The 27,678-nt window shown below is 34.6% G+C and overlaps 1 protein-coding gene across 4 annotated transcripts in view; it reads right to left on the bottom strand.

The window, feature by feature from the left end:
• Positions 1 to 27,678, bottom strand: part of LOC134475471 (uncharacterized) — a 100,252-nt gene that overhangs the window by 69,979 nt on the left and 2,595 nt on the right. For all 4 annotated transcript variants that reach the window (XM_063246149.1, XM_063246148.1, XM_063246150.1 and 1 more), the window contains exons 3-4: positions 11,109 to 11,297; positions 9,876 to 9,972 (exon numbers count right to left, since the gene is read on the bottom strand). In XM_063246149.1, the coding sequence (XP_063102219.1) occupies positions 9,876 to 9,972; positions 11,109 to 11,297 (286 nt within the window). The remainder of the gene's footprint in view (positions 1 to 9,875; positions 9,973 to 11,108; positions 11,298 to 27,678) is intronic.

Genomic DNA, 27,678 nt, shown 5'->3' with positions numbered 1-27,678 from the left:
TGAATCTAAAAAAGAAGTACAAAGAAGTAATGAGTCAAAGAGCTGGTTTTCTGAGAGAATAAACAAAATTAATAAACCTCAATCCAACCTTATCAAGAAAAAGAGAGAGAAAACTCAAATTCATGCAATAAGGACTGAAGCAAGATAAATTACTACAGATCCCATGGAAATTCAAAAGATCATGAATACCTATTTTGAAAATCTCTACTCACATAGGGAAACACAGGAAAACACAGAGGAAATGGACAGATCTCTAGAAACAAGAACTACCAAAGGTCAATCAAGAAGATAAATAAAATTTGAATAACCCAATTTTGGCTATTGAAATACAATACATGATTTAAAAATTATCAAGAAAGAAAAGCCCCTATCCTGATGGATTCACACTGAGTTCTACAAGAAATTTAGAGAAGAGTTGATGCCAATACTCCTTAAACTCATCAATAAAATTGAAAGAGAAGCAGTACTCCCTAACTCATTCCTGGAGGTAAGATGCGCTCTGATACTAAAACCAGAGAAAGACACAACCATAAAGGAGAAATACAGGCCAGTCTCACTAATCAACATTACTGCAAAGATTCTCAATTAAATACTGGCAAATAGAATGCAGAAAATCATCAAGAAGATTATACGTCATGACCAAGTGGAATTTATTCCAGGAATACAGGTACGGTTTAACATATGCAAATCAATAAATGTAATCCACCACATCAAGAAAGCCAAAAACAAAAATCTCATGATCATTTCAATAGATGCAGAAAAAACTTTTGATAAAATGCAACAATTGTTCATGACAAAACCCTACAGAAACTCCAAATAGATGGTATTTACATCAATCTCATAAAGGCCATCTGTGACAAAACAACAGCCAACATTATACTAAATGGACAAAAACTGAAAATCTAAAATCAGAAACAAGAAAGGATGGCCACTGCCATCACTCCTATTCAATATAATTCTGAAAATGTTAGTCATAGCAATCAGACAAGAGAAAAAATAAAAGAAATAAAGATAGGAAAGGAGGAATTTAAATGATCTTTATTTGCAGATGACATGATACTTTATATAGAAGATTCAAAAAACTCTATTAAAAGATTACAAGAGGTAATAAACAAATTCAGCAGCATAGCTGGATACAAATCAATGGTCAAAAGTCAATAGCATTCCTGTACACAAACAAAAATCTCACTGAGAAAGAAATTATGGAAATATCACCTTTCAAAATAGTATCTAAAAATGAAATATTAGGAATCAACCTAACCAAGAATGTAAAGATATATATGTTGAAAATTATGCAATGCTTAAAAAGGAGATTGAAGAGGATATTAGAAAATGGAAGGATATTCCTTGCTCTTGTCTAGGAAGAATCAAATTTGTGAAAATGACCATATTCCCAAAACAGCCATACAGATTCAATGCAATCATAATCAAAATACCATTAACATAACTTAGAGATATAAATAAAATTCCTAAAATTTATATGGAAACAGAAGAAACGTGGAATAGCAAATGAAATTCTGGGCAACAAAGGCAAAAGAGGAGGCATCTCAATTCCTGACTTGAAACTATACTATAAAGCCATCCTAATAAAATCAGCAAGATACTGGCAAAGAAATAGACCTGATGATCAATGGAACAGATTACAGGATGTAAACACTACTACAAAGACACTCAGTCACTTCATATTTGACAAAGGGGCTAAACATGATACCTGGAAAAAGGATAGATTCTTTAATAAATGGTGTTGGATAATTTGGCTTTCCACATGTGAAAGACTGAAACTAGACTCATGGCTATCACCATGCACAAAACCAAAATCTGAATTGATCAAAATCTAATATTAAAACAGAAACACCAACTTTACTGGAAGACAAGTTATACAGAACTCTTGGAGACATAGAGGTAGGCAGAGAATTCATGCACACATACACACACAAAAAAAAAAAACACACACACACACACAGAAAATACATCAAAGAATCAACAAGCAGGATCTCATCTCATTAAAAAGTTTTTGCAGTTCAAAAGAAATCACCAAGAAAGTTTAAAGAAAACCCACAGAATTGGAAAGAGTTTTATCCCACTGTCTCTCAGACAAAGGACTTATATCCAGAATATATAAAGAACTGAAAAACATTAAGCTCCCCAAATTCAAAGACCCTCTCCAAAAATCGGCACCTGAGATGAACACATATTTCTCAGATGAAGATATACAAATAGCAAATAAATACATGAAGTAATGTTCAGTATCACTGGTCATTTGCGAAATGCAAAGTAAAACAGCATTGAGATTTTATCTCATGCCATAAAAATGGCTGCCATGAAGAAATCAACTGATAATAATTTTTGGCCAGGCTGTGAGGAAATAGGAACACTTTTCCACTGTTGGTGGAGTGTAGATTGGTGCAGCCGCTATGGAAATCTATATGGAGATTCTTCAACAAACTAGGATTAAAAATTCGATTTAATGGAGCCAATCCCCTCCTGGATATCTCCCAAAAATTTTGAAAAGATCATGTCACAGTAATACATATGCACCCATGTTTATAGCAGTACAATTTGTAATAGCTAAATCTTGGAAACAACCAAAATCTTCATCAACAGCAGAGTGGATAAAAAAGATTTGGAATTTTTAGATAAATCAGTATTACTCAGCTATAAAAAGGGATGATCTTGAAGCCATTATGGGTCAATGGAAGCAACTGGAGGGTATTCTCATAAGTGAAATAAATCAGACTCACATTTGAAATATCACATTGTCTCTCTAGTGTAAAAAATAATAAAAAGTGAAAGAGTAATAGGATCTAAAATGTATAAACAATATTTTTAAAATGGAAGGGAAACAAAGTGCTCTAGAAGATATAACTATGTATGTTTAAGTGTATATATAGAGATGACTCTATTACTAAGTGTTCATTGGATCATTGAATAGAATGGTTTGCACTGTCAATGTTTGAGTGTCTAGCCACTTTTTATGGTTTGATTTTGTAACTTAAACAATTATTTCTAAAAGGACAATATGTAATTTGTCGACTAGTGATTTCAGAGCGTTAGTTTTTTTGAAATTCTGTACTTTCTACCCTTTTTCTATTTTATCTTGTTTTTTCTTTATTAAGAAATGATGCTCAAATTAAAGATATTAGAGCAAAAACAGATTTAAAAATAGAAGAGCTTAAGAAAATAATGGAAATCATAAATGCTCCACATAGAAAATAAATGGAACCCATGAAACAGATCAAACTGAATTCCAGAAAATAAAATCTCCAGTGACACTATATGAAACACACTGAATAAATGCAAGGTTTGAATATTAGATCTAAAAGGTAGAATTATTTCTACACACCATGAAAAGACAGATATACTAAAAATATCAAGAGATGATGTAAAAGCAATCCAATAGCTGCAAGATGAAGCAAAGAAGAACAAGGTAAGATTTACTAGAGTAAATAAGAAAGTTGGAGAGAGGCATAAATGCCATAGTTTCCCTCTTCACAGATATAATGGTAGAAAACACCCCAAACAAGGGTAACAAATTTGACATATAAATAAATAAAGCAAATAGAACTTCAAACAGCCTTGAATGAAATAAATCCACACAAAAGTATATAATAATAAAAATTCCAGAAATTCAGTGCAAGAATGGAATCTTAAAAGCAGTTGGGGAAAATTAAAAAATCAAATAAAAAGGAAAACCCATCACAATCACAGCAGACATCTTAACATAAACTTTCAAATCAAGGACATTTTGGGGTGAGTTATTTTAAACCATGAAAGAAAACCAACCACCTAGATTGATGTACCCTGGAAAACTATCTTTCACAATTGATGGAGAAACAAGATACTTCCCTGACAAAGAACAGCTGAGGTAATCCGTGACTGCCAAAGCAGTTCTTCAGAATGCTCTGATGAAATACTAGAAAGAGAAAATGAAGACCACAATCACAAGAACACAAATAGAAAAAAGCCACCAGGCCAACCAAACAATTAAACAGAGTCAATAGGCAAAAACAACAATAAGCAAATATCTGAGAAAGGTAAGACACTACATTTTTGTTATAACCATCAACGTAAATCATCTCAATTCAACAATCAATACAAACAGACCAGCAGAATCTATCAAGAAGCAAGATCCAGCAATATGTGTCAAGAAACACATTTACCTCAAAAAGAAATTCAGAGGCTAAAAGTCAAAGGAGGGAAACAATACCCCTTGTGATAGCATGCCAGGGAAAAGTAATGGTAGCTCTTCTATTTACAGATAGTGTTAATTTCAAGCCAAGAGAAATAAAAACAGAAAATAATCATTACATACTTGTTAAGGGAGATAACAAACATAAATATACATGCATCAAATACCAGTGCATCCAACTACATAAAACAAATATTATCAGACATAAAAATCAAATAAGCACTAACATGATTTTAATAAGGGAACTTAATACCCCAGTCTCACAGATAGATCATATATACAAGAAATCAACAAACAAATATGGAAATTAAAACAAATCAGTGAACAAATGAACTTGGTAAACATTTATACAGTGTTCCACTCCACAACATTAGAATACACATACTTCTCAGTCATGCATGTGATGTTCCTCCAAATAGATCACATATTAGCCTATAGAAAATACTTAAGTGCAGAGGTATGAAATTATCCCATATATATTATATGATCGGAGTGAAATGAAATTAGAAATCAATGACAAAATAAACCACAAAAGCTACATAAACACATGGAAATTAAGCAGTGCCTCCAGAACAACCACTGAGTTACAGAGGAAATTACAGAGGAAATTAAACAGTATCTACAATTAAATGAAAGTGCCAGTATAAAATAACAGAGCTTATGGGACATGACAGTAATTATGAGGGAAATTTATAGCAGTGAATTGTCTCATCAGGACCACAGAATGAGCTAAAATAAAGAAAATGTTGAGCCTCAAACTACTAGTAAAGGAAAAACAAATCAAACACAAAGTTTATACAAGAAAAGAAATTACATAGACCAAAGCTGAAATTATTGAAATTGAGAATAAGGAAACAATACAAAGAGTTGATGAATTGAACAGTTGGTTCTTTGAACAATTAAATAAAATTGATAAACTTCTAGTCAACCTCATCAAAAAGAGGAAATAAAAAATTTAAATTTAAGGAATAAGGAATGAAACACACACAGGAATAAAATCACAATGAATCCTGTGGAAATCCAGAAGATTGTCAATACCTACTTCAAGAACCTATATTATGACAAGATGGAAAACACAAGAACTGAACAGATTCCTAGGCCCATGCAAATTACCAAAACCAAATTAAGAAGACATAAAAATTTTAGTAACCTGATTTTAGTCAATGAAAATGGAAATGTAATTAAAAAACTACCACCATAGAAAAGCTCAGGCCTTGATTAAATTCACTGCTGAATTCTACAAGGAATTTAGACATTTATTGCCATCAATGCCGAAACTATATAATGAAATTGAAAATGAAGCAATATTTCCAAAATCAGTCCTGGAATTAGGTATTATTCTAATACCTAAATGAGAGAAGTACCCAACCAAAAAAGAGAACTACAGGTCAATATCCCTAATATAACATGGTTGCAAAAATCCTTAATAAGATACTGCCAAACAGAACGCAGCAAATCATAAATTATATATCATAACCATATAGAATTCACCCCAGGGATGCAAGAATGGGTAAACATACACAAATCAATAACTGTACTAGCCATATTAATAGAAATAAACACAAAAATCATGTGATCAACCCAATAGACTCAGTTAAAGCATTTGACAATACTCACTTATATAAAAATTCTACAGTAAGTAGGAATAGATGGCCTTAACCTCAATCTGATAAAAACCATCCATGACAGTCCAACAGGCAGCATCATAGTAAACAGATAAAACTGAAAGCTTTCACACTCTAAAGTCATGAATAAGGTAAAATGTCCATAATCATCACTCTTTTTCAATAGAGTGCAATACAGTTCTGGAGACACTAGCCATAGTGATTAGAAAAGAGAAACAAAATAGAAGGAATAAGGTTAAAGATGAAGTTAAATTATTATTATTTGCAGATGACATGATACCCAACATAGAAAATCTCAAAAATTCCACCAAATTTTTATATATTTAATAACCAAATTCCATAGTGTAGCTGGATACAAAATCAACACTCAAAAAATCAATAGCATTCCTGTACACAAACAAGAGTCACGGAGAGAAAATCAGTGAAACCACACCCTTCACAATAGAATTGAAATAAAATGAAATACTTAGGAATCAATCTAACAAAGGAAGTAAAAGAGCCATACACTGAAAATTACAGTACTCTGAAAAGGAGAAAAAAAGATAATATCAGAAAATGAAAAGATATTCTTTGTTCATAGATAAAAAGAACCAACAATGAAAATGGTCATACACTCAAAATTGTTATACAGATTTAATGCAATCACCAATTGAAATACTATTAACATACCTCACAGAACAAGCAAAAGTATTTCCAAAATTCGTTTGGAACAAAATAATTCTCAGCAACAAAGGCGAGGCACAGGGGATTAAAATAAATGACTTGAAAATATATTGTAAAGCTACTGTGATAAAATATCCTGGCACAGGTAAAAACAAAACAAACAAAAAAACTGGACCTGAGAGTCCATGGAACAGCTTACAAGATAAATCACAACTTCAAATGCACTTACCCACATTATATTTCACAAAGGAGCCAAACATGTTTACTGGAAGGAAGATAGTCTCTTTAATAAATGGTACTGGAATAACTGGCTTTCCACTTGGCAAAGACTAAAACTAGATCCATGCCTATCACCACACACTAAGTTAAAATCAAAATGGATCAAGAATCTAAATACACAAACAGACACACTAAATCTGCTAAAAGAGAGAATAGCTAGAAACGTTGAACATATAGATGTAGGCAAAGATTTCATGAACAAAACTGATTGCACAGAAAAAAAACACAAAGAACCAATAACTAGTATCTCATCCTATGAAGAAACTTTTGCACAACAAAAGAAATCACCAATGGAGTGAAAAGGCACCCCACAAAGTGGGGAAAAGTTTTAACCAGTTGTCCTTCAAACAAAAGACTCATCTAGAACATACAAAAAACTGAAAAAAAAATCAGCTCTCCCAAATTTAAAGACCCAATCCAAAAATGAACATCTAAGATAGATACATACTTTACAGATGAAGAAATACAAATGGCAAATAAAAATATGAAAAAATATTCAACATCAGTGGTTATTAGATATACGCAAATTACAACAATGCTTAGATTCCATCTCACTGCAGAAAGAATGGCTGCCATATCCGGAGGATTAGCTCAGTAGCACAAGCACCTGCCTAGCAAAGACAAGGTTTGAGTTTGATCCCTGGTACCAGAAAAAAAAGGATGACTACCATCAAGATATCAACCAATAACAAATGTTTCAGTGACTGTGCTGAAAAAGGAACTCTACTATTAATGGAAGGGTTGACTGGCTCAACCACAATGCAAATCAGTATGAAAATTCCTTAAAATTTAGGATTAGAGGTACCATTTGACCCAGCTACTCCTCTTGTGTGGCTCTTCCCAGAAGAATTTAAAACACCATACTATAGTATATATGCACATTCCTATTTATAGGAGCATAATTTTAATAGCTAAATCTTGAAAAAAATCCAAATATCCATCAACCAAGGAATGGATAAAGATTTTTTTATATAATGAAGTATTACTCTATCATAAAGAATGATAAATTTGAGGCATTTATAGGGAAATAGATGAAACTTGAAACCACACTCTTAAGTGAAATAATTTATATTCACAAGTATAAGCATCACTTTGTCTCTCTAGTGTAAGAACTAAAAAAGTAAATATGGAGCAATATGTATAATAGGTATTGTGAGATGGGAAGAAATTGTTCAAAAGGAAAGAGGAACTAAGGTGAGGTAGGTGTCGTAGATTAAGAACTGGTGGTCAACTTAATGCCAGCTGGATTACATCAGCATGGCACTGAGCATAGAAGCTCCACCTGAGGAAAGTTGCCAGCATAAATAAAGAGGTGGAGAAGGAGAAAGAGAGCATTAAGGCATCAATGTGTTGAGGCATTCATGCCTTGTGGGTTCTCCTATGAGTTGCTGTTTGAGCTCTTGGTTCTCCTGGAGAAGCTGTGGTCCTCACATATAGCACTGCTTCCTGGCTCCAGAGGGGAAGACACGTGTTGCTTGGTCTCCAGGATGAACTTGTCACACTGGCTTCCTGGTATGCACTCAACTGTGTTTGTCATCAGAGGAGCTCGGGGCCTCTATGTCACTGAGAATGGCTGTGGTGGTTTCAGAACAGCCCTGGTCTTTGTTGTGAGTGTGACTTCTCGGTTCCAGAATAGAACCCTCATCCCACCAGCACAGCTCCTTCACCCCGCTGGCATGGACTTTCTGGCTTCCACCGCTGATCTTGGGCCTTCCCAGCATGGATCCATTAAAGAGACTGGTATGAATCCTTGTGGGCTCTGGACCTCCAGTTAGACTCATGGGAGGCATTGTCATGAGCTGTGGGTTTTCATCTGGACCCATGTGGTACATTGCTGTGGGATTTAGGCCCTTGATATTCTATGTCTTTGGTGATACAGATAGATTTCCTGCATTTTCTTGTGTTAACTCCCAGTGACCATTATAAAAATAATATAAACTCCATGTCCTAATTCTAATTGTTCTCTGCACACCCCCTAACTACAACAGAAGAGGAAAAGGAAGGAAGGGAAAAGGAAAAAACTATTTTTTTAAAATCGGTACCAGGGATCAAACTCACGACCACACAGTTGCAAGGCAGGCACTTATGCACTGAGCTAAATCCCCAGCCCCAGAAAAAATGATTTAAAAAATCTAAACAATGCTATGTATATAGTGAGGGGAAGATGAGTTGAAGGGAGAAGACAGTATTATAAAAAATAGAGGGTTCAAAATACATCATGTAAGGGTACCAATTACCTATGATGAATATGATCATTGTATGTATTTAAAATGTACCAATAAACTTAATTAAAAAAGAAAGTAAAATTTATTGAACATAGTCACTTTAAGTATCCAGCATCATATGGTGAGTAAAGAATATGGTATTTGCACACAATGAAGTATTGTCATAAAGAAGAATAAATGAGTCATTTGTAAGAAAATGAATGTAACTTGAGATCATAATTTTAAGTAAAATAAATCAGACACAACACCTTAAATATGTATGATTTATCTTAAATGATAATATAAATAATATTATCACAATATAAATAAGGAGCAAAATAAAAGAAATATAATAGGAAATAAAGAGATAGATAATGGGAAATGAGGAAAAAGGAAGGGGACCAAGAAATAGAGAGAGAGGAAAAGAGGGGGGAAAAAGTGAGAAAAAAATTATGATGTATTATATACATGTACTAACTCCTCACAAGTAATAAAATTATGTGTGTGTATATATATATATATATATATGCACATAAATCCTTGTCCTCTTATTATCTTTCTGCCTTTGTTAGTGTCTCCTTTTATATGTGTATTAACTTTCCCAATGCTGCCTTTGATATATGGATTTTAATTTCATTTTACCTAGAAATAAATTAAGGTAGGGATAAGCAGAGAGAATTTCCAGTGTAAATATCACAATCATGGCCTGTAATCTATTGATATGTAACATACATTAACCATCCCACATTTGTGCAACCTAATTTTCTGATGACACTTCATTTTATTGTCTCTGAATATTTCTTTCATGTCTCAGAGTTATTTTTATTTATTTGTTTGTTTGTTTCTTCAATATATTTCTCCTTTTGTATTTCACCTTTAAGTGTGTTTATTTAACAAGTGAATTTTATTGTATACCTGGTCTTGATCAGGTTGAGGAGGCCTCCTATCATCACCAAAAGCACGTGCAGAACGGTGCTGAGGTTGATAGTCTGAAGAAATCCTCTGTTCTCTGCTACATTAAAAAGCCACAGTGCAGTTAGTATAGGGTATTCATTTAATTAGTTTTAAATAACTTTTTAGAAACTATTTTTACAATATGAAATGAGTGCTTCCACTTTAAACTATACCCAAGAGAAAGCAATATTTGCTATCATTTATTGAATGTTTTTCATGTTAAAGACACTTTAATTAACAGTATCTGATTTTACCTAATATTTTAGTCTAAACATTCAAGCAATGTTAAAAGAATTTTATACTAAATGTGCATATATCTCTTACAATGATTCCACCATAACATTTTACTATATATATTTTAACATATATCTACCCATGTATTCATCTCATTATCCATTCGTTGTTCCTTATTTTTTATTCAATTGGAAGTAAATTGAGGGGCCAGGGATATAGCTCAGTGGTGTAGCACCTGCCTGGCAAATCCAAGGTCCTGAGTTCAATTCCCAGTATTCCCTCCTCCAAAAGAAAGTAAACTGAATACATATTGATATCCTATGTGAAGAACTATAAAAAGCTTTTGAACTAATTATTTTTAGCTGTACTTTGCAGGTGTGAAACCTAAGGCTTAGAAATTTTAAGGAAATTTCCATAGGCCACAGTAATATATGGAGCAGGGATTTGAGCTTTACTCTGTCTAGTTTGATGGCCCTTACTTTTCCCACTACACCAAAGAATTTCTCACGGTATATTAAGACTGTGATAAATTTTGTTGTTGTGACTACCTATTGGATTCCTCTTTCCATTTCTCTGACATCATTGCTGGGACTAGGGAGTAGATAAAAGGTACTGACAGAGCAGCCTCTCTTTCTCCAGTTCCACACTATTAGGATAATATGTATAGAGCACACAAATACTGCCTTAGTGGAAAGAAAGTGAAACAGGACCATTATTTTGTGAAGTATATGTGCTTTTTATCTGAGGGAGGGGCTCTCTAGTTTTTGCTCTCACCAAAACCTGAAAAAATATTTCTCATTTGGCAGTATTATTGGGCCCTCTTTAAAAATTTAATTAAAATGTTGGCTACTATGAAAAATAAAACATCAGTTTGGCCCATGACAAACACTATTTCCTGATTCATTTGCTGATCTCATGAGATTATTCATTAATTCTTGGTGGTATTTACAAATTTCTTACCAGTGATCATCTGTGTACTCCTTTGACTTTTTACAGTAGCGGATCATCTGGATTGTTACACCCAATATTAAAGCCAATCCTACTCCAGGCAATGTTGCTACTAAAATCAGGTCCAGTGTACTCCAGAGTTGGTCACATTTGGCTCCCATGTACCAGTAGTTTCCCCACTGGCCTCTAAAATATGGACATCTAGACAGAGATAACAGAAAAACAAGAGCTCACAAATTAGAAAATAAACAGATCGTCTAATCTGGGTCAATCAAGCATTTCACTGTTACTCACACACAATGTTTCTATTTAGAAAGGACATATAAAATATTTCTACTAGGGTTTGGTGAGAGCAAAAACTGGGAAGTCCTTCCATTGGATAGAAAGCACACATACTACACAAAATAATTGTACTAAAGATAATTCTGTTGTCCTCTTTCCACTTCAGCAAGAATTCTAAACTTACAATCTTGAATATTTTCAATCAGCATGCAGAAAACTATTAGGGTTTTCCAACCACTAGCAAACAAAGATATGAACATACAAATAAAAAAGAAAAATTCACATGAAATTGCTGTCTTGGGGCTAGGGATTTAGCTCAGTGGCATAAGCACCTGCCTTGCAAGCAGGCAGTCGTGAGTCTGGTCCCTGGTACTGATAAAAACGAAAAAGACCAAAAAAAGAAAAAGAAATTGCTGTCTCAGGATTACTTGCAAAACTGTCCACTTTGCCCAATGATCATACCTGTATTCATATTGCCTACTCTAATTATGTAAATGTTATGAAAAATTTGGAAGAGATTGGTTACCAGTTTTGTAATTGCAAGTTATGCACTCCTCACTCTATGCCCTGCAGAGATTAATATCTTAACAGGCTCTGCAACTCTACATTAAATGCAAGAAAAAACTTGAGAAGGTCAGAATAGATTGTCTACCAGCAAAATATGCCTACCTTCATCTTTCCCATAATTCTTGATTTTCCCCTTTTATTTTATAAAAATAAATGACTCACATATAAACTTTTATTATGTTTATAAAGCTTTGAGACTCTACAAAATAATGTTAATAAGATTGTGTGGTGTATCTATGGCCAATGTGCCCAATCTCATCTGACTGTGCGATGCATAGACTGAAACTATGATGTACACCCACATAGAAGTATCTATTAGTTTGGGAATAGGAAGAATGTGAACTTCCCCTCATCCCCTATGAGAGTGACTAGTCTAGGGATTTGTTTTAGAGATTGTCATATTGTGCCTTGCAGAAGCAATATAGGATTATCCAGCTGAACAGTAAATATCAGAATATAAAGAACGTGTGCCTGGTTTATATGGCTGCAATATTTAATTACTACTTCCATGGCTGACATGAAGGAAATGATTAGATGACTACTATGGTCTTTCATATTCCTGATAGTCTTTGATTCTCTAAGAAAAATGCATCTAACAGCTTGTTATAAGTAGTATGCTACTTAATACAATGCAGATTTCACTACGTAGTACCTGCTTATTCATTTATGGAGGTCAAAATATTTTAAAATACATTTTATCAATCCTCATGAATTTCTTCTTGGAAAAAGACCTTGACAATATATTTCTTATTTATCCTAGAAATTAATAAGAAAGCAATCATCTGCTAAACCATAACATTTCATGCCTTCAACATTCAATTACTATGTGCTAAATAATGTTCCAAGCATTTGAGATATACTAAAAAATAAAGCAGAGATTGACATCTTCAATTAACTTACAATGCAGAAAAGGAAGGCAGGCAACAAAAATAAGCATAATTAGTAAATTATCTATAATGTTTAAATTTGACAAGTGCTTTAAAAATAGTATAAAGAGAAATGGCAATAGGGACAACATAGATATGGTTCAGGTTATACTGTTATAACTGAGTAGTAAAGAGAAGATGTGATTGTAAAGGTAACATGAACAAAGAATATGACACAGGTGAGAGTTAACTACAGGATAATTTGGTAAAATAGCATTCTAAGCATAGGGAACAGCAAGAACAAAGGATATGAAGCAGGAAGTGTTGTGCCTGTATGCCTGAGAATTCAAGAAAATCAATTTAGCTGGAGCATAGTAAGTTAGGAGAGTATGGGGGACATAAAGTGAAAGAGTTAGGACAACTCTTATAGGCCATTGTATACATTTTGGCTTTAACAGTGAATGAAAAGGATGAACAAATACATGGTTTTGAAGAGTGGTGACATGATTGATGTAGTTCTAACAGGATCACTTCCTATGCTTTCATCCATTTTATATTACTTGCATATAATTTAAGAGTTCAATTGCATTATGCATATAGATTTCTAGTATTTTCAACCATTTTTAATGAATTCAATCTCCTGCCATGTACTCCTGGTCCCTTTAATGGAAGTAAATTGACAAAAATTACATATTCATTTATGGGCTCTCCATTCTGTTCCACTGACATAGATTTTTTTTTCTGTCAGTACCAAGCTATTTTAATTGCTACATCTTTTTGTATATTTGAAAATCAAGCAGTGTTGTGTCTTCAGTTTTGTATGTTTTGTCCATTTTTTTTTTTTTGGTTATTTAAAGTCCTTTGGGGTTTAATCTCACTTTGGGGACTTTTTTCTATTTCACTGAAAAGTGTCATAGAAATTTTGTATTAAAAAAAAGTGTAGCGAAAAAAAGAAGTAGAGAGCTATGTCACAAAGCATCCAGTAATCTACACAAATGGTATTGATAACTTGAATCAGAATTTACCAGTGACAGAGAGGATGAGGAGTGGTTATTTCTGTTTGTCTTTTTAAGACAGAATCAACAGAATTTTCTGATGAATGGTAAGTTGATGTGCCAGAAAAAGAGGACTGAAAGATGATTTCAAAGGTTCTCTATCTTATACAAATTGAATAATGGAATTGTAGGAAAGATTGTAAAAACAAGTCTGGGAAGTGGTCATGGAAGCTGAAGTGTTTTTGTATTTACTAATGCTGAAGTAGATATTATACACCCAGGTGAAGATGGTGAATAGGAAGTTATAGTTCTATCTTTGGAAAAAAGTGTTTTCTCAGCTACGATGGTACATAATGTTATAAGACTAGATAGGTCACCAGGAAAAGAGCATAGATAAAGACCAAAGACCAAGCCCTGCGACATATCCATTAAGTAGTTGATGAGAGAAGAAACTAACAAAGGAAACTGAGAAATAGATAGTGAAGTACAACGAAAAAACATACAAGGCTGTTCTGAAAGGCGAGTAAAAATTCAGGGCATAAATTCATTTAACTGTGTTAAATGCTGCTGATGAGTTCAATAAAATGAGAACCAAGATTGAGCTTATCAGCATGGAGCCTAGGAAGAAGAAATGAACTCATTTTTAGAGCACATTCTGAATAAGTTTTTTGAATTTTAAATAGTTTTTGTACTTCTAATAGCAATTTTGGAAAGTTTATAAAATTATTTATTTTCAATCAGTATAAGGCCTCAATACAAAAACACCTGTATTTATTTTAAAATTGACTGATAAAATTATATGTACTTAATCATATACAGTATGTTTTCAGATATCTATTGTAGAATCAATAATTTTTGGTCATTAACATATTCATGTCTGGTGTCATGGTATCAATTGCAGCTGAGTTAATTACAAATACAGGCAACTGACTTCCGAGAGAACATGGCAGACAGATAGCAGCAGCTACCGAGGCTCTATGAGAGACCCAGCTTAGAATCCAGGAATGGTGTGGAGTGAGGAATACTAAGCAAAAGGAGATGTACCCTGCTGGGCTGAGAGAAACCAACTGGGAATGCAATCCTGGTGCTATAACAGGAACAGATAAAGCCTCAGTGTGGTAGTTGGAGCCTGTGCAATTGGAAGATGCAATTTGGGTTTCCTGCTGCTGCTACTGTGTCTGAATCGGCTTGGCAGGGAGAGAGACACACGAAAGCTCTGAGAACGGGAATCTGTGAACGGGGTTGAGAGCAGGACAGGCGGGGAGCTGTGCATCGACCTACGGTGAGTGAGGGAAACTGGGACTCTTCCATGGTCTAGGAGGCTCCAACAGAGGACATTCTGGGACCAGGCAGACTTGCTGGAACAGGGCGCTGTAGTGACCTCAGTCACATATCTCCCTCTCAAGCCGGATTGGTGAGCAGTGCCTAGCCTACATGATGCTGCTGGCTGAGACCCAGTAGGCTAGCACAACCCAGGTCCCAGTGCCTGGAGGTGCACCCTAGCAGTGAAGCCTTCGGTAGGTTTACCTGGAGGGGCAGGCCCCGCATAGGCTGCCTGGTCCATAACTCCCTGGTGCACTGCAGTGCAGGGGAGCACCTAACCGGTGCAATTCAAACAGACTGTGGCCAACAGGGAAGGAAGCTGGGCCTTCTATATACACTTGTATTTAAGGAACAAAGAATATGGGAAGAGGGAGCAACAAGAAAGGCTCCTCGGCCCCCAATCCTGAGAAACAGGCAATAGCAGACACAGCACCAATAGACATAAAGCGCTATCTCCAGAGCCTCATAGACGAATTCAGGAATGAAGTTATTAATGACCTGATGCAAGACATAAGCAGAATAGTTACAGAAATGCTAAGAACTACCCAAGAAAAAACAGATGGTGGAATGGACTAACAGGAAAAAATAGGCAGAATTGTTTGATGGAGAAAATAGAGAAAACATAGAATACAGGAAGTAGGTTCAAAGAGATTACCAGGAAACTAAAAACTATCAAAAACTGGCATAACAGCTTGAAAGAAACTAAGGATAGATTATCTGAACTGGAGGGCAGATTTGTAATATGGGAGCATGAAATGAAAAACTTCTTAAAAATAACAAAGAAACAAACAGCAATAATACAAAGACTAGAAGATGATAAGATGATCTATTACTTAAGAATAAAGAACATAAAAGAAGAGGTAGGGACACAAACAAATGAACTACAAAAGCTACTTGCAGAAATAATGCAGGAGAATTTTCCTAATTTAGCAAAAGGTAAAGATACTCAGATGTATGAAGCATACAGGACCCCAGCCACCTACAACCCAAACAGAGCTACACCCAGGCATATAATAATAAAAATACCAGAAATCCAATATAAGAACTGAATGTTAAAAGCTGTCAGAGACAAGAAACAGATCACTTACAAGGAAATACCCATCAGAATTACAGCAGATTTCTCAGCACAAACCATCAAATCACAAAGAGCGTGGGGGGAAATAATTCAAGCTTTGAAAGATAATAACCTCCATCCAAGATTGATATATACTGCACAACTATCCCTGGAAATTGATGGAAAAACAAGGAGCTTCCAGGATAAAGAGGAACTAGGGGAATATGCAACCACCAATTCAACTCTACAGGGAATACCGCAGGATATTCTAAAAAAGAAAAATACGAAGAATACAGAAATAGTGGCAGAGAGGCCACAATGAATGGAGCAGAAAACAAAATGAAGAAGACAAACTGACAACTAATGACAGAAAAAGAGCTCAACAGAAATGAGGCAGAGAAGATTGGATGATAGCAACAGCTATTTTGGAGAAAACGATGTCATAATAGGTAATGCTGATTTAATATCATCTTGTTTTGAAGTCCCATCAAGCTTTTGATCTTCTGTCTCCATAGGTTTTAACATATTGTATCTTATTAGATTTTATTATATGTGATAGTATAAACAAAAACTTTTATAGACAAGGAGATTATACAGAAACCATTGTTCATTTTCTGTTAGTTGATTCTAAATACCCTGTAATACTGTCATTCTCTTGAACGGTTTTACATTGTTTTGATATATTTGATGCTACAGTATACGAAGTTATACTCAAAGATTTCAAGGAAAGAGGCAATATGATAACTACATTTATGTCGGGATTATCTTGTGGTGAAACACTATTTTGCTTAAATGGTTATGTTTTGATCTGTGGTGTTTTGTTTTTATCTCAATCTCCATTGTATTATTTACTTTTTTATTTTTATCCTTTTAATTAAGGGAAAAATAAATTTAAAAATAGCAGGATATATTATAGTAACCCACTTTGACTTTCTATTAACTTGATTTGAAGCCCTGTATTGCTCTCACCATCTTGTTTTGACTGATGTTCCTCTATTCTGTTTTGCTTGATAGTACCAGGTTTGAAAGTTTAGGCAACAGCTGTGAAGGTAGTGGGATTCATTATGACGCCCATTTGGTTGACTATTATCTACTTTTGAAGACCTGTAATGTCTCCAATGTTTTGGTTCTGTTGGTTTTGTTCTTTACTCTTTTGTTCAATTTTATTATAACTGATGATATAGGCAACTCTATTGGAGATAGCAGGAGGCATTATAGTAACCATTGTTAATCACCTTGTATTATGTTTTTACATTATCTATTATGTCCACCCTTTTGATTTGACTGACTCTGTTCTGTTATGTCACATTCGGTTTTACTTTCTTCCAAAAAAGTAATAAGAACTGTGGGAGTAATAAAACCCAAAAAGTGTAATAGTCACTGTACAAAAGAGAGAAAAAGAAAGTGCTCTAAATAATATAACTGCATGTATATTTAAGTGTATAGGATAGACAATGATATTACTGAGTTTTGTTGGATCATTTAGCAGAGCTGTTTGCAGTCTCACTGTTTGAATGTCCACTTTATGTGCTTTAATTTTGTAACTTGAACAGGTGTTTCTGGGATGATGGTGTGTAATCCGTTAACTAGTGATTTCCTACTGTTTATTTTTTTTCTGAAATTCTGCATAACTTGTACCCTTTTTCTGCTTTTTTTTCTTTTTCTCCTTAAATAAAATTTTAAAAAAAGAAAGAAAAAACATATTTATGACCTATTACAAGTATTTCTGTGACAAGAGCACAACATCTGTTATTGATTGTGTCTGGATGTCCCCCAAAAGCCTCTTGCAATCAAAAGAGCAGGCTTCTAGAATTTGTGACAGATTCATGATCCAATGCTGAGATTATGAGCATGAGTGCTACACTCACTCTAGGGTGTGTAGTTTACATACAATATAAAAGACAGAATCTTCTCTCCATTTCCCTTCATTTTTCCTTTGGTTGATTTTGAGTCCTTTGCTGCCATGAACTGTTGCCTTGTGCCATGAGCTACCCTGCCTTGAAGACAGCTGATTATGAACTGAAACCTTCACAAACTGTTAGGAGAATAAACCTTTCCTATCTTAATTTTGGATGTTAGGTATTTTGTCCCAGGATTGACATAAAAGTAACTAACACAACATCTACTCAATATTTTTCAAGAATGTAATATACAATGATTAGCTATATTCACCATGTCATGCAATATATCTCTTGAACTTAATCCTCCTATCTAATTATAATTTCATATTCTTTGCCAAATAACTCCTCAAGTAGTCCACATTTTTATTCTTATTCACTGGAAGGTATATAACAAAAGTGAACATTGGCAGAAAGTTATATCACCTTTTGCAATTAAAGGTATATATTGGCCATGTGCTTTTAGTTTGGTCCATTTTATTAAATTGTATGCCTTTAAATATTTTTCAATTTGGCTTTTGTTCATTATTTAAAACATCTTTGTATGTATATGGAACATGTATGCATGCTTGTGTATGTGATCTATACATAGAATAATGTATGTGAATGGTTAAGCAATTTCAGAAATGCTATTAAAAAGTTTTAAGAATATATAAATAACAATTGCATCATTTAGTTTAATACATTCAATCCTGATTTATTAGTGCCTCACTCTGACTAATGATGTTAAGACAACTAGCAAAAGCTATTAGGTATATTTAGTAATAAAGTGATCTGTTTTCACCATGTAGACTATATGGATTCAGCCAGATATGACTATAATCTTCTTGAGTAATAACTCCCATTATTGCACGAGTGATCTTAGTCAGTTTTTCTTTCATAGTTTCTAAATGATAAATGGACAATATCATTAAAGTAGTATGAGGAATTTTACAACTGGATTGTGGTTTTAGGAAGGTACTGACTCTTGGATATTAGCTTTAAAAGATACAAGTACATTCTAAGTTGGATGTAGTAACTTTTTTACCAACCCATATATACATCTCCTTTTTCAGACCAAAATTGCAGAAATCCAATGAGTCTTTCTGCTGTCAAGGGCCATGATTCTGTCAATATGTTCCTCAGTAAAATGTAATCTGTACAATCTTTTTGTCTTGCTTCAGTCTCATGGCACACTGGGCCAGTTCTCATATATCAAGACTTGGTTATTCCAGAACATTTGGTGTGCTAGTGAGACTTAGGAACTGGACAAAATCTGTGTCTGCAGGCAAAGTCTCAAATTGGTCACATAATATTTGTGGGAAGCAATGTCACTTATGTTAAGTACTTGCACCCTACTGCCTGAGTACAGGGTTCCCCAAAGATTTTCATGTTTGGAACATTTGTTTCTTTCAATACCACTTATCCTACTGTGGTAAGGAAGGATATGGTATCTTCTTTGCATTAGTATGGCTATTGATGTGGGTAATTTTTTCTATTCATTATTTATGCTTAGTTGGCTACAGATGATAAGATAAAGAAATTAGAACAGTTACAATTTGAAAAATGTATATGACTCCTTCTCTCTTGGCTTGTAACCTGGTTCAGAAAATGGGAAAAAGTGAACCCAAATTTAAACCCTGAGTTGCCATGTTGTTGTGTGGTAGGATAGCAAAAACTTGAAGAGTAAACACACATGACAAGAATGAGATGAAAAAATGTAATGCCTGTTGGGAGTGGAATGAAAAAGGATCTGAGATTGAAGTGAAAGAAGGGAAGCCCCTACCTATTAGTTTTGCATTTTTAACCATTAATGCAATGGAAAGTAAACACACACATATGTAGATGCAGAAAGGGGTACTCCCTTTCAAGAAATTAAATGTTAACTCTCCAGTACTGATACAGAATTGCTAGATACTGAAAGTCCTTTTTCATATGTGTTCTGGGAATCAAACTCAGGACCTTGTACTTGCCAGGCATGTGATTAGATATTGCAAATCTTGATATTAATCAACTGGCCCTTGAAGTCTGACTATGTCAATGATGAGACTGGGAAATGAATAGTATTTCCCTCAGAAAATGAGTGATATTTCTACTCACTCAGTCCTAGGCAGCATCTACACTGCCTGTAGACATAACAAAACCATTCCCTTCTAGATTGGGTCATCTGGAGGATAAGAGAGGTATAGCTAAATGAAGAGGATCTATTAGGACCCTATGAAAAAATGAAGAGAAAACTCAGGGTATGTATTACATGGAAACTGGGCATGCAATGAGACATTTGTGCTATGGAACATTTGTATTATATTTGAGGGAACCGACAAAGCCATTTTACAACCAGAATGAAAAACAAACTATTATAAAATGTCCCTCAAAACAGTATGAATTTTTTCTCTCTCCTCTTCCTCCTGATTGTCAGACAAGATATTTATGATATAGGTGGAGCTATTGCTAACCTAGGAGATACCAGAAATGGCCAGACAGGGTGTGACTTGTCATAAATCCTGATAGGAAAATGAACAAATAAAAATGGGAGAGAAAAGGAACAAGGGGCCAAGTAAGAGAATAATAAAGCACATGTGATATGATTTACTTAACCTGGAGAAAATATAGATATGCAAAATAATGTAATCTTGGTAGTATCATGAGAATAACTTAAATCACAAAAACAATTCTAATCTCCCTCACCTCACCCATAGAGGAAAAGGAAGAATTCTCATGGTCCTATATTGCGGGTTGTTAGTGATCAACTCACCCTATTCCCTGTGATAAGAAACAGGGACACAGTTATCCCAGAATTAAAGATTCAGGGGACAAGTAGAGGCATTTTATGGAACTGTTGTAGTTTGTTTAAATGACCCCCCTCAAAGCTTCATGTAGTCATGGAGGCAGCTGAATCTGGGATTTGTGACTGATTCATAATCTAGTGCTGGGATTGTCAGTGTGAGTGCTGCACCTACCTAGGGGTTGGTATTAGACATACAGTATAAGGGTGGGAAGGAGGCATGTCTTTCCCTTTTTTCCCTTTTCACTCTTATTGCTTGTGGCCACCATGAACAGTTTCTCCCTAGCCACACCACCCTGCCTTGGAGCCAGCTGAGTATGGAATGAAACCTCTAAAAACTGCAAACTAAATAAACATTTCCTTCCTTCATTTTGAACATCAGATATTTTGCCTCAACAATGAAAGAAAAGTAATCAAAACAGGAACTCACTATCTACTTGTCCTCCAAGAACAAAGAGAAGATTATTATTCCATATTTGATACTAATCTCTCTAGTCCCTGAGACCATGTTAGTGATGGATATTCTGTGATGAAAAACATTACAGATTTCTGTCGGAGAAATTAGACTCAAATTTCATATAGCAAATGAAAGATTGAGAGGGCAAGAAAATGGAACCTTGTTAGCCTTCCTGCCTCTAAGAGGATGGTAATAGCATGAAGTATACACTGCCAAAGGATACTCGGAGACCGGACAGACCATAAAAGAGCTAGCATGAGTTGAGATTTTTTTTTTTTAATGGATTACATATTGTCATCTTAGAAATAATTGTTCAAGTCACAAAATTAAAGCTTGTAGAGTGGACATTCCATCAATGATACTGCAAACAGTTCTGTTCAATGATCCAATAAAACTCTGTGATATCATTTTTTATCTTATACACTTAAATATACATGCAGTTATATAGTTTAGAGCACTTTCTTTTCCTCTCTTTTGTACAATGACTATTACACATTTTGGGTTTCATTGCTTCCACGGTTCTTATTACTTTTTTGGAAGAGAGTAAAACCAAATGTGACATAACAGAACAGAATCGGTCAAAAGGGTGGACATAATAGATAATGTGAAAACATAATACAAGGTGATCAACAATGGTTACCATAATGCCTCCCACTATCTCTAATAGAATTGCCTGTATCGTTAGTTATAATACAATTGAACAAAACAGTAAAGAATAAAAGCGACAAAACCAAAACATTGGAGACATTGTAGGTCTTCAAAAGTAGATAAAAGTCAACGAGAATGGGCGTTATGCTTAAATGGTTATGTTTTGATCTGTGCTGTTTCGTTGTTATGCCTTCTTTTATCTCAATCTCCACTCCATTATTTACTTTTTTATTTTTATCCTTTTAATTAAAGGAAAAAAAATAGCAGGATATATTATAGTAACCCACTTTGACTTTCCATTACCTCGATTTAAAGCCCTGTATTACTCTCACCATCTGGTTTTTAACTGATGTTCCCCTATTCTGTTTTGCTGGATAGTATCAGGTTCGAAAGTTTAGGCATCAGCTGTGAAGATAATGAGTTGAGATTTTAATGGCACTCCCACTGTGCCTTCAATACCCCTATCTTAGTGAAAAAAAACTAGATAAGAGCAGAAGAATGGAAGTTAAATAAAGTGATATTTCCTATTCATGCTAATGTTATGTGCCTAACATTATTCAGATATTAGGGAAAAAAACACACATTCCTTTGGTTCTATGCATGGTGTTATGGATTTAGCTAACACTTTTTTCACCATTCTTTTCAAACTGGACTCGAGACTTGTTTGCTTTTACTCGAGAAAAACAGTAATAGACATTGCCTACTAATATTATGTGGTTTTATTATATTGATATCATACTAATTGGTAAAGATCATACTCTGGAAGAGAAAACAATAGAGTGACTGTGGCTCATCTAATCAAGGTTGAAATAGGCTATGTACTCCAAGATTCAAGGCTCTAGACTATGTCTGCAGTTCCTAGGGGTGAGAGATTTTGCCAGGTAAGCCAGTTTGACTACAGGTAGCATGTGAAAGCACAAGCCTTTTCCACTGCCTGAACCATATTAGATATACAGGTTTTTATATGACTCCTAAATGATCGGTGAGCTTTCAATACTCATCTATCTCAATGCCTACACCCACCCTGAAAAGATTATAATAGTGCAGGCACAGTTGCCTCATGCCAATGCAGTTAGATACCAGTGTATAGCAGATGTTATGAATTAGGATCTCTTACAAAAACAAGAATGAGAGTTACCTTTAGGAGATTTGATCACAGCCTTGGAGCTTAAACTAGATACACTCTTTCAGCAAAGCAGCATGTAGCAGTATACAATGCCTTATGACAGATAAAGACTGACCAATACTTCATTAGTCATATTGAGAACTGGCATGCTTATAAAGGCATAATTAGCCTATTTCGTTGGCCTCAAAACACTGTAGTGCAGAACTCCAATTCTAAATAAGTTACATATATTCCTTGAATGTAATTTTGCAGTCTAGTTTTTGTCTACAACTAAGCCTTAGAACAATATCTGAAAGGTTGTTAGCAACCCTCAAATGCTAAATGCATTGCATTCTTCTGTATTTTTTTTAGATAGAGTCTCACTATGTTAACGAGGTTAATCTCTAATTCATAGCTTTAGTGATTCTCCAGTTTTAACTTCTGGATCAACTGGAACTACAGGCATTCTTTAACTGTTATGGACTGAGAATCGGTGGTCAACTTAACGCCAGCTGGATTTCATCAGCATGCATTGAGTGAAAATGCTCCACCTGAGGAGGGTTGCCAGGATAAATAGTTGGAGAAGAAGGGAAGTGTTGAGGGTTGAGGCATTAAGGAGGCATTGTGGGTTCTCCTATGAGTTGCTGTCTGAGATGTTGGTTCTCCCGGAGAAGCTTTGGTCCTCACATCGAGCATTGCTTCCTGGCTCTGGAGGGGAAGACATGTGCTGCTTGGTCTCCAGGAGGAGCTCTCATGCTGCTTCCTGGCACGTACCCCACTGTGCTTGAGGTCGGAGGAGCTTGGGGCCTCCGTGTTGCTGAGGACAGCTGTGGTGCCTTTCAGAATAGCCCTGGTCTTTATTGTGAGTGTGACTTCTCGGCTCCAGTGAAGAGCCCTCATCCCACTAGCACAGCTCCTTCATCTTGCTGGCATAGACTTTCTGGCTTCCACTGCTGACCCTTGGGTCTTCCCCCGCACAGATCCGTAAAAGAGACTGGTGTGAGTCCTTCTTGTGGGCTCTGGGCCTACAATTGGACTCGTGGGAGGCATTGTCCTGAGCTCTGGGTTTTTATCTGGACTCATGTGGGACATGTGCTGTGGGGTTTAGGCCCTTGACTAAATAATCTATTTCTTTGGTGTTGTGGACAGATTTCCTGCATTTTCCTGTGTTAACTCTCAGTGACCATTATAAAAATATTATAACTCCATGTCCTGAACCTAATTGTTGTCTGTGTACAACCCCTGACTACAACATTAACATTACTGTATTTTTAAGAAATTACTTTGTAAGGGGCTGGGGATTTAGCTCAGTAGCATAAGCGCCTGCCTTGCAAGCAGGCAGTTGTGAGTTCGACCCCTGGTACCGATAAAAACGAAAACCACAAAAAAAAAAAAAAAAAAAAAAGAAATTACTTTGTAAAACCCATCTAATATTTTTCACAGGCAAGTGACCACTCACAAAGAATGACTGATTAATTCATTCAATAAACTTTTATAGAACACATCCTATATGCCAGACATTGTGCTAGATACTAGAGATAAATAATATTAAATTATTATTTTTGTGGTGCTCTAAAAGAGGGAATGTGTAATCTAAAATTCAAAGAAATTGTAGTATATAATTAGTAGTTTAAGCACTATGCTAGGAGTATGAAGGAGCTTAAGTTTAAAGGTCAAGCACAAATTTGTCAAGGTCCTGGGATATTGTGTGTTGCAAAAAAAACTAATAAAAATGAAAACCTGTAAGACCATAAAAAAATTGTCAATGTAAAACTGCTGTTGTGGGAGAAGAAAAATAATGAAGAGTAACAAAGTGAAATTATAGTATATTCAAACATTCAAACATGATAGAAAAAACTGTGCACTTGGGGAACTAAAAGTAGCATCATTCAGTGTACTAAGATAGTTGCAATATTATCCACCTTATTTTCTCTGAAAGATGCACCCTTTCTCTTTCTTATACTGTTTTTTGTTAGCCTTTATCCCATTTCTGACCCAATCACACTCATTTTTATGGTAAGATAAAACAGAAAATCTGCCTGAGCTTTAAAGGAAAATAATTAATGACTCAATCATAATTTATAAAACATAAACCTGAAAACAAAACAGTAAGTCAAAGTATTATTAAAATATATATTGATTTACAATGAAACTTTATTCATATGTAAGATGTCAGAAGTATTAGTATTAAATAAAATAATATGCACTTTGATTTTTCTTCTCTGTTGGAACAATAAAATGTCTACTATGTTCTTCCTATTTCACAATACCTATTACACATTTTGGTCCTTTGTTACACTTTTGGTTTCTCACAACAAAGAAACAATATAGTATTTATCAATGTGTGTCCAATTTTATTTCTCTTTAAGAATATGGTCTCAAGGTACACCTATTTACCAAGAAATGTCTCAAGTTTATCCTTCTTTATTCATTCACCAGTTGATGGGCATTTGGGCTCTTTCCAGGATTTGGCTAATACAAATGGCCACTATAAACATGGGAGTGGGACCGGGGATATAGCTCAGCAGCACAGCACCTACCTGGCAAGTGTGAGGTCCTGAGTTCTAGTACCAAAAAGAGTCAATAAACATAAGTGTGTATATATTATCAGAAATCCTTTAATTATGTAGAAAGATACCAAGGAAGGGAATAGCTGTGTGAAATGGAAACTGTAGTACCAGTTTTTGATGAATCTCCGCACTGATTTAAACATTGGTTGCATCAGTGGGGGTGGGGGGAGAAGAGAAAAGTTTTAAAAATGAGAAAAGGAGGAAAAAGTGGAAAAGAAGCTTTTGTAAATGGAAAGGGGAGGAGGGATTGAAGGGAGAATACAAGGATGGTAAAAAACAATCAGGTTATATCACACACAGTTTCAAATTCTTCATGATGAATGTGATCATTATGTATGTATAAAATGTACCAACAAAATCTGATTTGGAAAAAAACCCTACAACTAGAGGTTCTATTTGACCCAACTGTTCCCCTTCTTTGAATCTCCCCAAAAGAATTAAAATGCAGTGATGCGCGCATATCCATGTTTACAGTGGCACAGTTTGTAATAGCTAAATCTTGAAAAACTGGCCAAATGCCCATCAACTGATGAATGGATAAAGAATATGTGGGGTTTTTTAGACAATGTAGCACTACTCTGTGATAAAGGACAAACTTGAGACATTTCTAGGTAAATGGATGCAACTTGAGATGCATCATACTCAAGTGAAATAAATTGGACACACATGTTCAAATACAGCATTTTTCTATGTTGTGAGAAAATGAAAGTGTAAATAAGGACCAAAATGTATAATAGGTAATGGGAAATTGGAAGAATATATTTAAATGAGAAGGGGAACAAAGGAAGAAGAAGGAGAAAGGAAGAAGGGGACAAGGTCAAAAATAATGGGACAAATGGGAACAAAGTTTTCATAAGCAAAAAGAGGAAGAGGGGTTGAAAGAAAGGGAAGAAAATAGGAAAAAAGATGTATCATGAATAGATACAAATTTCACATGATGAATGCTATTATATATATCTAAAATGTAAAAATGAAATTAATTTTTTAAAGTTTATTAATATATGTTACTAAGCTTAAAAGACTATGGAAAGCAGTTTTGAATGGTGCTAATACATAAAATCAATAAAAATTGAGCCATAAAATCAAAGTCAATTTGCCCTTCCCCTGAGCCAGAAGCAGCCATGCAGGGCTCTAGAGAAGAAACAAGATGCCAATTTGCCCTTCCCATGAACCAGTCAGTGCACGGGCTTGGAGAAAATAAATTCCACTTCCATCCCGAGGCAACCAGCTGATTCAGAGGAACACAGCTGAGTTGATAGCAACTTAGGTCCAAAGATAACTTAATGCTTGTATTGTTTGATTGAATATTCAGGCCTAAAGTGGTAGTCTAAACATCTATTTGGATTCTAACACTAGGCAATATAGCAACTATGAGGGATTTCCTTCTGTGTTGTTGTTGAAATCTAATAATGTTCTGTTTTGTTCCATTTTATTGTTTTGTTTTATTCAATGATCTGTTTTGATTGGTTTTATTCTGTTCTATTTTGGTTTATTTTATTATGTCTGGTGGGCAGTATTGAGGATAACAAGAGGCATTATGGTAGCCATTATTGATTTCCTATCATATTGTTTGTTTTGTTTAAGAAAAGTTTTACTAATGTGTTAACACTTCAGCAAACATTGCAATGGGTTTAAAAGGCAGACAGACACTATTAGAAGCTATAAAGTAATAAAAGTTTTATACAGTTAAAATATTATGCACTCTTATGAGACTTATTGAATAACTACCAGATCCAGAAAATAAATTAAATCTGAAGGCTAAATCCAGTATTAACCCCTACAATATCTCTGAAAATAAAACTTTTAACTGCTAAAAAATTTATATAAATATCTTAATTTTAATTAAAAAAAATTTAAAAACAGTAGTATTTTATTATTATTTTTAAAACTAGTATTTTAAAAACACTACAACTTTTGAATGTTCATAGGATCCATTTATGATTAAAATATTTAAAAAGTAATTATTACATTATCAAATATAGGAAGTAAATTAATGAAAGCAGTGAATTATTACTTTCAATATATTATGTTTGCTGTGCTTTAAACCATATGC

The sequence above is a fragment of the Cavia porcellus genome, unplaced genomic scaffold (genome assembly GCF_034190915.1).
Source record: "Cavia porcellus strain 051 isolate PalLab524CR breed Dunkin Hartley unplaced genomic scaffold, mCavPor4.1 scaffold_3, whole genome shotgun sequence".
In the NCBI taxonomy this organism is placed as follows: domain Eukaryota; kingdom Metazoa; phylum Chordata; class Mammalia; order Rodentia; family Caviidae; genus Cavia; species Cavia porcellus.
Note: the sequence above shows the minus strand (reverse complement) of the source record. Positions and strands in the feature narration are given on the sequence as shown.